Consider the following 11,828-nt stretch of genomic DNA (forward strand, 5'->3'; position numbering starts at 1 on the left):
GCCCCTCCCATAAGTCAGCTCTGCCCCTGATCAGCCGCCCCCCCCACTCCGATCAAGGGCAGGGCCAATGGCCAACCACCCATGGCCCCTCCCCAGGCCGCTGGCCCCTGATTAGCCCCCCCACCCCATTTGGGGGCAAGGCCAGCCGGCCCACCACGCACCACCCCTTCCCACAGCCGGTTCCACCCCCAATCAGCCCTCACCACCCCAATCGGTCCACGGCCCCTCCCTCCAGCCAGCTCTGTACCCCATCGGGGTCCCCACACCAATCAGGGGTGGGGCTGGCCGGCCAACTTCCCACAGCCCTTCCCCAGTGCTGACCCCTGATCGGCACCCCCACACCCCATCTGGGGGCGGGGCCAGTGGGCTCACTGCCCACAGCCCCTCCCCACAGCCAGTCCCACCCCCAATTGGCCCCCCCACCCCAATCAGGGGCTGGGCCTGCCAGCCAATCGCCAGCCAACCTCCCACTGTCTCCTCCTCCCGACAGGATCTGCCCCGATATGCCCCACTGGTGCACGAATTTATGCACTGGGCCTCTAGTCCTAATATACGAAGCCTGGGCCCATGGGAATGCCCGGATTCATTCCAGGAGTTTTCACTGAACTGAACCTGAGCCCAGCACTCCACCTCCTAGGACAACAATTGAATTACATTTCAGGAAATGAGTGCTATCACCTGCATTAAAGTAAGTGTCACATCTTAGCTGGCCGCAGTCACACCACCCCGCCCCCAGGTCTTTCTTTCCATGATTGGCAGGTACTACCCACTGTTGTTGATAACAAGCAGCTGTTGTCATCATCATCATCATTATCACCACCTCCCTCGGGGCCTGGCCCTTTAATTCCTGGAAAGGGCGGATGGAGTTTGAGGCTTCATAGAGGACATCTAGATAATTTCTGAAGAGACTAAATAAATAAGACGAGTCCTCAGTGCCTTCGACGCAGCTTAATGTGCCTGGGAACCTCGGGCTTGGCACCGAGGTCCGGTCTGACCACCAGTGACCATGGCCACCTGCAGGTGTCACTTATCCATCTGTGACCTCAGTGACCTCGTTGTGACCTCCCTGTGACCTCCCTGTGACACGGGAACTGTGCTGACACCGCCCTCGTGCGGTCGCACACGTGTCAACCAGACGACGAATGCAAAGGCAGCCTGGGAATCTAAGTCACACTCCCATCCTTCCATCCCGGGCTGTCCCCAGGCTAGATTAGTAAATGTCTACAACATCTTACAGAATTCCATCCTGGGACGTCTGGGGGAGGAAGGGAAGGTTGCAAAGGACAATGGCCTGGCCCTCTCCATATCCTTAAAGTCGTGGGAAATCTTCACTCGCTAACAGGAACTCAGGCAGCAGGATGGAACCGCTGCCCCAGCAACAGTTACAATCCCACCACCAAACCACCCCCTACCCAGAACCAAACTGCCCACGGCTGCCCACTCTCTCCAGCGTGGTAACTGGGGTGGCCCAGCTGGACCAACGGCTTCCTACTCAGGCAGAAGTGGGCCGTGTGCAGCCACCTTCACCCCGATGCACCCCTCTTACTGACACCTCCCTGGCCCGCATCAACGCCTGCCCCTACCTCCCCTCACAGGACGCCTTACCTGGGGATCAGCGGCGGACTTTCGGACACTCATGTGGGCAGTCTCGGGAGGGTGTGCTGGGGTCCCTGATGCGTGGTATCCATTCACTGTGGGGACAGAAACACGGCTCAGATGTGGCGCTGGCCACAGACTTCCTGCCCCTGCCGCCCCTTCTCCCGCCTCGGGGCCTGGCGCTGGGAGGGCTCGTCTCAGGACCTCCCCCGTATTCACAGAGCTGGAAAAGGGGCACAAGCATCTCTCTAACCCCCAGCACCCAATGACTGAACTCGTGGCGGACACGTTTCTTTTTGAGCCAGAGAGGAAGAGGAATGTGCTTGGAAGAGCCGAGGCCACACCCACCCAATGGCCGTCTCTGGAAACGCCATCGGCTGCGGTCACTGGTGCTGGGCAAGGGCCCGCTCTCTCTCTGGGGTCAGGAGGCCCCAGCACCATCCTATAATTCCTCTCTGACAAACTTCGCTCTGAGAACCCCTCCATCCTCACGGCCACAGTGCCATGTGAGGAGTGTGTTTACTGTTTCCATGACAACTGTTTTGCCAATTAATAGCCAGGTGATCTTGACACCTTCTTAAGTTGCTTTTTCCAAGATTAAACACACACACACACACACACACACACACACACACACACAAATTCAAGTCTCTAAAACTCTACCCTTAATGACATTCACTCGTGCTCCCAATGTGAGCTAACAGACCGGCCCTTGTGTGTGTGTATGTGTGTATGTGTGTGTTGGGGGGGGGATGGGGGGCTGGTTCCCAGCATTTACCAGTTTCTGTGGCATAAATACCCCCACCACGGGGATTGGCAGCCCCAGCACCGCTGTGCGGCCCACACAACCCCAGTTCCCACGGGCGACGCTGCTCTCAGGGGCACAGTCCGGTGGCTCCTGCTCAGTGAGCCTCAGCTTCTGAAGCTATAAAATGGGGACCATGCTCCCCAGTCCCCAAACCTACTTTGTTGGTATGAATGAGACAACACCTGCAAAACGGACCTGTGAATTATAAAGGACTTCATGAAAAAAGGGGGTGGAGAGAGGGAGGTTTCCTGCTTACCTCCTGAATCTAGTCGCCTTGCACCCAAGACTGCACCATCACGGGGGACCAAGGAAGCCTGCCTCCCCCGCCCCAGGCTTGGAGCGATTGCCACAGCACGGACCGCGCAGGTCGGGCTGGGGGGACGCACAGACTCCTGTCCGAATCACAGTTTGCTGAGAGCTCTGCAGTGCGGCAGGAAGCAAAACGGAGACTGACTGAACGTCGGGAACCCTGCTCATGTGCAGCGGCAGGGGCGGGAGGCCAGCCATGGGGTGAAGGCGACCCCACGGGAACTTCCCTCGTGCTGGGGTGCTCCCTCCTCCACGGCCTGCAGTGAAACAGAGCCACACTGAGCAGGTTCCCGGGGCTGCTCCCGACCTGCAGGGTGGGCCCGACACTGCAGGAGAAGGGGGGGGCATAGGCACCCCGGGACAACAGGAAACTGGGCCCAGAGCTGGACCCCACGTGGACAGCCACACTCCCCTCAGGCAGCTGGTCAACTGCTGGCACTACCCAGGAGTCCCCCAGCTAAGGGGGGCGGGCAGGATTCCAAGAGCTTCAGAGAATGTCGGGGAGGTGGCGTGAGGACCGTCTACTCAGATCGGCATAAGCTGTGCCCCCAAGGGCATTAGACTGATGTCAAATACGACGAAACGGAAGGCATGACCTTTGGGAAGGTGTACTGGTCAGGCAACACAGCACTGAAATGGAAAAACACAGATGCTGGAGAAGCCAGTCAACAGCAGGAAACTCAGCACCGGCTCCCAGCCCAGGGCCTGGCGGACGGAGGCGCGGATGTGGAAAAGCTCAGTAACTTAATTTAAAAGGCTGATTGAACTGGATGCATGAAACATAACACCCCACAAACAAAGATGATATCTGTGCCAAGAAGCCATGGAACATTAAAAAAAAAAGTTGCGCATATTTAAGCCACAAATTAAGGATCGATAAATTGCAAGAGGTGTACATAACACAAGCCACATTCTTTGAGCAGAAAGTAATAAAAGTAGCTATTAATAACAAAAGAACAAATATACAAGTTCCCGTCCCCCCAACTTCCAAATGCTTAGAAAGGTGAGAAAATGCCCTGTTAAATAATCTGAGGCCAAAGAGGAATTTAAAACAATAAGTTCACAATATTTAGAAGATAATGAGGAAGAACGTATTGGAAGGGACAAGGCCTGAATTATATTTGGAGGAACATCTATAGCTTTCATTACCTCATTACCAAAGCCAAGGACAAATAAAAATAAATGAACTAAACATTCGATTTAAAAATTTAGAAAAAAATCAAAAGCTACGGAAATAAAGCAAAGGAAAGCACGAGAGAGAGATAGAAACACGGCAGCAGGAATTCCTGAGCTGGGAGGCAGGGTGGCACTAAGGACCCCGCTGGTCCTCTCTGTGTGATGGGGGGAGGGCCAGGGGTCACAACAATGAAGAAACCAGATCAGCGTGTGTAATTGAGAGGGAGAGACCGCAAGTGCCTGGAATGGAGGATTAGAAAGAAAACAAGCACAACCAGCAGAGATACTTTCTTTAATGCAACAGCATTTGATTTATTATTCTACTAGAGGCCTGGTGCATGAAAATTCGTGCACTAGGGAAGGGGGGAGGTCCCTCAGCCTGGCCTGCGCCCTCTCGAAGTCCAGGACCCCTCGGGGGATGTCCACCTGCTGGCTTAGGCTCACTCTTCAGGGGATCGGGCCTAAGCTGGCAGTCAGACATCCCTTTGGCAGCCAGGGACCCCTTGGGTGATGTCCAACTGATGGCTCCAGGGGGAGCAGGCCTAAGCCGCAGTCAGACATGCTTAGCACTGCCGAGGAGGAGGGAGAGCCTCCCGCCAATGCGGCTGCGCTCGCAGCCATCAGCCCAGCTTGTGGCTGAGTGGAGCTCCCCTTGTGGGGGCACACTGACCACCAGGGGGCAACTCCTATGTTAAGCGTCTGCCCCCTGGTGGTCAGTGCATGTCACAGCAACTGGTCGTTCCTGCTTGTTCCACTGTTAGGGTCAATTTGCATATTACCCTTTTATTATATAGGATGCTAATAAACACAAAGCCTTCCATAAGGTTCAAATGATCCACATGGTTTCAAAGGACACTAGAAATGCCAAAATGAGTAAAATCTTTGAAAAGTGGCCTCCCTCCAAAGGCACTGGGCCCGGATGGTTGCATGGGCAAACTCCTTCAAACGCTCAGGCACAGACTGCACCACCATATAGAAACATGTGGCCAGTTGCCCAGTTCATCACACAATGCCAACATCACCCGAACCTAAAATCTACCAACGGAAGCAACAACCAGAACCACATTCAGTCTGACGATGACTACGGAGTCTGGAAGTTCTTACCTGAGCAGGCCTCGGTTTCCAGTCAATCATTACCTCTGAGGGAGTGGGATCCCTGTAAACTAAGGTTGTCCCCAAGTTCTTGAGGGAAGAGGCTGCCCTCCTGACCTCTATGTACTCCCTTCACAGCACCCTCACCCCACGGTTCTCTCCCCCCGCTTCCAGGTCCCCAGGCTCCCAGCTGGCTGCTCACGGCAACCAGGAGTTGTCTGACGCAGGGCATTCTGCCCTTAATCCATTCTCTTGTTCTCGCTTCAGTTCTGGTCTGTCAGCTGTTGGCTAATTACTGCTCATGTCAAAACAATTACTGGGAAAGAAAAAATAATTTTCCATTCAACCACTTGTCTGCATACAGCAGAGATCTGAACCGCATGGCCCACCCTCCGCACCCTGCATTGGGGTTCCCAGTCCTCCAGGCTCCCCACTTACCAAGGGTTTACATACAAAACTCATGAGCCCAGAAGTGGGTGCTTCTGAGGCCTCCAGCTTCGGGGCGGGGAGGAAGGTGGGGGACGGGGAAGTTAAATACAAATTGATCAAGGACCACGATCACTCATAACCACAAGGAACATAATTTAGTTTGGGGATGCAAGTAAACACATAACATGCCAAATGAGCTGTTTTTAAGATAAGAAGAGGGAACGAAAAGCTCGATCTAGTAACTTTAGTAACTTCAGATACAAATATAAACACCCACAAGCACGCACTTCATCCCTCTCTGTGGGCAGTTGCACAGACGGGCCGAGAGGGGGCCTGGGGGACGCAGGAGGCAGAACCGATACTCGATAGAAAGGAGAAGGAGGCATTTGGGCTGGGGGAGGAGGGAAGTGGTTAAAAACGGAAAAGAAACACAGAAAGGGTTGTGCAGAGACAAACAGCAACAGAGAAGAGCCTGCAACTTCTGCTGCCCGGAATCCACGGCGCAACAGCTCCATCCTGAGCTCCACCGTCCAGGTTCCTGCTCTCTAAAGAGCCCCAAAGAGCAGGTGCCCCTTTCCAAACAAGGTGTCCCCCCGGAAACCCTCTCTTTCCTCTAGGTCTGGCCCAATCTCCTTTCTCTCCGGAATCAACACAGGCACTTCTTTCCTCAAGGCTGTGATCCCGGGGCGCCCAGGGCCTTGTTCCTGAATCTGTCCCCTCCACCCTCCCTCCGACCCACAGTCAACCCGGTAGAATGCCGTTTCCCGGCGGTACCACACGGCACCGGTTCTGCAGGGTGTGTATTATGACAAGAAGTGAAGGGAAAGGTCCATGGAGTTTGTACAAGTGCCCCCACCGTTCAGATTTCAATTGGTTTGCTCACAGTAGGCCTTTACAAATCCACAGGTGTACTCTGTGTCTTTTAAACAAGGCCTCAGTTAGCAGTATTCCTACACGTAGAGGGCCGCAGCCCCTGTGTTGGGGCAGAATCCAGTGGAACCCACTTTGGGAACCACAGCGGTGGCTGTCACAGGCAGGTTTTGAATCCAGGCACACACGGTAGCCAGTGTTGTGGTCAGCACCCCTGAAGGCACAGTCCCAGCCCCCCACTCCCCAACCGCCACCCACTGCCACCACACCCAGTAAGGCCTTGGAAGTTGCTCTTCCAGCATCACGCTCACCTCCTCAGGTGCGTGCAGCGTCTGCCCAGTCTGTTTAGAGGAGCAGTTTTACCATCATAGCCTCTCATCTGGAAATACCTGTCTGGCTGCCTGGCCCTCACAGTCTCCCCTGGTTGTCTAAGATGCAAACGCTGTTCCCCACAATGGAACTCACAGTACACGTGTCCAGTGGTTGTGAATGGTGAAAGCCTGGGGCTTCCTCCAGGCCATCGAAGATGAAGCAAGCCTTGGGAAGGCCCCCTGGGGCCCTGGTGATGGGGACACTGTTGCTAAAGGAACATGCAAGCCCCTTCCAACGGGGGTGCCATGGCCTCCCCTGAGTCAGTGGTGCGGTCTGGCCAAGGGCCTGGCGACATGCTAATTCTGCAATGAGTGAAGGTCGGCTCGGCTCCCTTTGGCTCCCTGCGGAAAAGAGCGCGTTCAGGCTTCCTCCGCTAGAGAAGCAAGTGTGGCGCGGGCGGGCGGGACCCTGGGCTCTGAAGCCCCCTTCCCAGGGGCCTCTGCTCAGGAGAAGCACCCCCTCCTGGTGGCGCCACAGGGTCCCAGGCAGGCCAGGGGGTCCTCAGTGGAACCCCGCTTTGACCTGGCTTCTGGGGATGCAGCAGGGGGCTGTTTCCCCGGGACGATCCCTCTGTGGGCTCAAGCCTGAACCCAGGTTTCCTGAAAACCCCGCCCCCCAAGGGAAACTCAGTGAAAGACAGATTTCCTCCATCTTTAAAATCGCACACAAATTCACATCCCAGGCTCAGAAGCTCAGAAGGGAATTCACGCTCCACACCTGCCCGGTCTGATGAGGAAATGCCACGTTTGGCTAATTTAAATTCTAAATCATTTAAAAAACAAAAAACAAACTAAATGCAATGTGGTATCCAGAACTGGATCCTAGCCCAGAAAACGGACGATACTGGGAAACTTAGGGAAATCAAATAAAATCTAGTTTCGTTAATGGTGGTGTACAATGCTTGTTTCTTAGTTTTGACAAATGTGCCAGGGTTATATAGGATGTCAAGGTTAGGGGAAACTGAGTCAAGGGTACACAGACTCCTCTGTACTGTCTTTACAATGTTCCTGTGCATTTAAAATGACTCCAAAATAAAAAAGGCATTCAATGAAGTTACACGACATTGAAAATGCAGCCACATTTCCAGGACCTGCTGACCACCGTGGCCGTGGCTACCACAGCGTACAGCGCAGGTGCAAACGCTTCCATCATGGTGAGAGCCCTGCTGGACGGACCGCTCCGCACGGTCATTCCGACCCCGTGACTCACACACGGAACTCCCACAACCTCACGCCACTCACAGGTCCTTTCCCTCGGCCGGCTACTGTTCCCCTCTCTGTAAATCCCTGCTTCTATGCTACACAATAAACCAGCCCAAGGATGACTTAGTACTTGCAGTGGTTGCCTAATCGTGCCTTGGGTTTTCCGTTTGGGTTTCAACTTGACTTCCGTGGACCTCCCAGAGGGCCTGGCATCAACTGTCCCCGGCAAGGTCCTGAGCATGCAACTCTGTGAAGAAGGAAGCCAGTGGGGGAGTCCCCGGCCCAGCGGCCCAGCGCCGACCCTACCAGCACCCACATCCGAAGAGCGGACTCCACCTGGTGGGGGCTGGGCCAGTGCTCCGCCCTCTCCCCAGCTGGTCACCCTGCAAACCTGCACTGAGCGGAAAGCAGCCCTGTGTGGAGGTGGCCCTCTCGGAGGCTCGTGGAGCTACAACTCGAAAGTAAAACCGAGCCCACGGCCTGCTTTACCCCCTCGCCACCCCCTGGCACCCGGAGTCCATGCAGGGGGCTGCCTCAGCCTGGGTTCACCTGTGGTTCCCACTGACATTCTTCCTGACCTGATTTTCCATGTTCTTCGTCAGGAGTGTCCATACTGCACGTCTGTGGTCAGTAAATGTGGTTGGGCTTCCCACACTGCCCTCACCACTGCCCACCGCCCTTGCACAAAAGTACCCCAACCCCCATCACGGCTAACCCAGAGCTGTCTTCACAGAGCCCCGGCTGCCTGGCTGCTCCCAGGAGGCGGTTTCTCAGGAGGCGGAGAAGGCAAGAAGTCTCCGCTGAATTTCACTTGAATCCCCACCCCGACCATTATGCTCAGAACAAAATCCCAACACCTTCCTCTCTCTGTCTTGGGAAGCCCAGCAGGCCCCACTGACCGACTGCCCTCCCTTAACCCCCTACCGTCCAGCCACACTGGCCCGCTCTCCATTCTCAAACATGCCAAGACCACTCCTGCCCCAGGGCCTTTGCACTGGTGTTCCCTGGCCTAGGACATTTCCCTGCCACTCCCCACACTTACACAGATTCTCACTGTCCGCAAAGCGTCAGCTGAAAGGCCACTTCCTTAGACCAACCTTCCCTGGCTCCCAGCCCCTGGGCCCTGTTTTCGTCCCTTGCATTAGCGCATTCAGGGAAGTCAGGCAGATGTCACGTGTGCTTGCCGGTCCCGCGCCCCTGCTGGCTGTAGGTTCGTGGGAGCAGGGACCACACAGGTCTGGCTTGTCTGTGGCTGTATCCCCAGCACAGAGAACAGCATCTGGCATATATTTTGAATGAAAAGGTTTGAAACGCCATCACTGTTGCTTTGCAGAAGCGTGAGCCGAACAGAAGGGGCTGAGATCCAGGGCCCTGCGTGGTCTCAGGAGGGGAGTCAGCTGCCGGGGAGATGAGGCTGCAGACGATCAGTGGTGAAGCGACCTCTTGTCCTCCCCGAGTCTATTTCTCTCCCCACAATAAATAGTCTCCGGAAGCTGCTTGCGAAACGGGATGAGGGAAGGGCTGGGAAAAACCCAGGGCTGCCCCGAAGACAGAAACCCGAGGTGGCTATTATTTTACTCTCTAGTTACGAGGTTCAGGTTAAAAAAAACGAGGGAAGATGTCAAAACATCCCGGATCCTGCTCTAGCATCGCCAGTGGGCTCTGTTCCCTTCCATCCCAGAGGGGATGGAGGGCTGGGTGTATTCTCGCCCCAGGGAGAGAGCACCACAGACACACCCCCTGGAGGCCTGGACGGACCCAGTCCTGCTCTTCCCCTGGCCCCTCTACTTATGAATGGGCATAGTGAAGCCTGACAAGGAGACGCGAGGCGCCCGAGGCCCGGTCTAACTAGGCAGAACTTCACAAGTCTAAGCGGGCCTGCCTGCCAGAGGCACCCTTATGTTAGGTGCACTAAGAAAGGAAAAAAATGCTCCCGATGAAACCGGATCCACCACCGACTGCAGGACGCACCTGACCTCCAAGATGCAGGCCAAAGTAGCTGTACAGCTATTCATATGGAAAATCCTATATAATAAAAGCCTAATATGCTAAGTTTCCGGTAGCCTGGTCATCAGTTCAACCAATCAAAGTGTAATATGCTAATGATGTGCTAAGGCCACTCAATCACTCACTATGATGTGCACTGACCAGTGCACTGACCACTGGGGGCAGACAGTTGACTGGTTGACCAGTTGCTATGATGTGCACTGACCACCAGGGGCAGACGCTCCAACTGGTAGGTTAGCTTGTTGCTGGGGTCTGACCGATCGGGACTGAGCTAGATGGGCCAGACACACCCCGGAGCCCTCCCGTGGCCCCTCCCTGGCTGGCCAACCTCTAGCGTCCCTCCCAGGCCCCGACCGTGCACTGGTGGGGTCCCTCGGCCTGACCTGCACCCTCTCGAAATCCGGGACCCCTCGGGGGATGTCAGAGAGCTGGTTTTGGCCCAATCCCACAGGCCAGGCCAAGGGACCCCACTAGTGCACGAATTTGGGCACCGGGCCTCTAGTAGTACAATAATTGTAAATAATAATGCAAGAATAAACTCTGTGTTTCATATGCTCACAACCGTAAGCCTACTTTTATCCAACCCCATATTGAAATGTGGGGGAAAAACAAAAAGTGGGTCTCAGATCAAGGGACTGGGGTTCAGTGGGTTTTGCGCTGCTTCTCATGGCAATGGCTGCGGTCAGTCTCCCAGTGACCCTGTGCGGCGCTGACCCAATGTTCTGGGTGACCCTGGACCAGAGCTCCCGAACTGGCACTACTAACATTCGGGTGGGTAATGCTTTGTGCTGGAGCTGTGCTAGCCTGTGCATTGTGGGTGGTAGCAGCATCCCTGGCCTCAGCCCACCGGTGCCTGTAGCACCTCCCCGAATGGTGACTGCCAAAACGACGGACATCGCCAAATGTCCCCTGGTCCGCAAAAACTCCCCGAGCTGAGAACCATTGCACTAGAGCCCGAGAAGTTTAACAAGCAAGGAGGGCGTGCCCCTCCTCGTGGGTCCAACGCTCCAAAAAATGTTACGTGGAAAGTTTCAGAAAGAAACAATTCCTAGTTTTAAATTGCTGGCCATTCTGAGTAGCTTGATGAAACCTTGCCCCGCCCTGCTCCGTGACCATCCCTTTGTGCGGAGTCTCCATGTGGTATGTGCTCCCGCCGTTAGTCACTTAGCGCTCGGTTCTCCGACGGCTGTCACGGTGCCACGGTGCTGTGTTCGTCACCCTTACCTTACTGATAACGCCACATTTGTGCAACCTTTATAACAGTCCATTTTCATAACTGTTCTGTTGTTTTTAGTTCTTGTTGTTAATCTCTTACTGTGCCTAATTTACAAATTAAACTTTATCACAGGAATGTACGTATGTATGTGTAGAAAAAACAGTATATACAGCGTTTGGTACTAAATGCGATCTCAGGCATCCACATTGGCGGGGGGGGGGGGGGGGGTGGAGCACGCCCCTCGCAGATGGAGGGAACTGCCATGTGTATTGCAAACAAGCAAAGGACAGAAGCCGCTACAGGGGCGTCTCCTCTCAGGCCTTCTGAGCCCTCAGGACGCTGCTGTGCACGTGACTTTCCAAAGGGGAGTGAAGAGGTTTCCAACCGTCTTTGAAGGCAAAGCCCTTTTTGGCAGAGAACTTGACAGACTGAGGCTGCCCCGACTTCCCCTTGGGAGACCCTGCCCTGGGCCCCTGGAGGGAGGGGCAGAGGAGGCAAAGTCGGCATCAGCACACTCAGTCTAACACCTTGGCCACTGGGCCAGTTCTCATCCCTGAGTCTGACCCTCTCCCCTTCTCCAGCTTCCCCGGCCACACTAGGAGGTGCAGCACCCAACCCAGGGCGGGCAGACTGGGCTCTCGCTGTGTCTGTCGGGGGTGGGGGGTGGGGGGTGGGAAGGGGAAGGCAGGAATCTGTCACACCCACGCCCTCTTGCCCAGGGGGTCTGAGCCAACTCCCCCTCCCCCCCACC

At 55.2% G+C, this 11,828-nt stretch overlaps 1 protein-coding gene across 7 annotated transcripts in view; it reads right to left on the bottom strand.

Annotated features, from left to right (window-relative positions):
- GAS7 (growth arrest specific 7) overlaps positions 1-11,828 on the bottom strand; it is a 202,546-nt gene that overhangs the window by 40,842 nt on the left and 149,876 nt on the right. For 5 of the 7 annotated variants that reach the window (XM_006099724.3, XM_023763360.1, XM_006099725.3 and 2 more), the window contains exon 4: positions 1,606-1,691. The exons of the other annotated variants lie outside the window; for them this stretch is intronic. In XM_006099724.3, the coding sequence (XP_006099786.1) occupies positions 1,606-1,691 (86 nt within the window). The remainder of the gene's footprint in view (positions 1-1,605; positions 1,692-11,828) is intronic. 7 annotated transcript variants of the gene reach the window in all.

Source organism: Myotis lucifugus, unplaced genomic scaffold (genome assembly GCF_000147115.1).
Source record: "Myotis lucifugus unplaced genomic scaffold, Myoluc2.0 scaffold_282, whole genome shotgun sequence".
NCBI classification, from domain to species: domain Eukaryota; kingdom Metazoa; phylum Chordata; class Mammalia; order Chiroptera; family Vespertilionidae; genus Myotis; species Myotis lucifugus.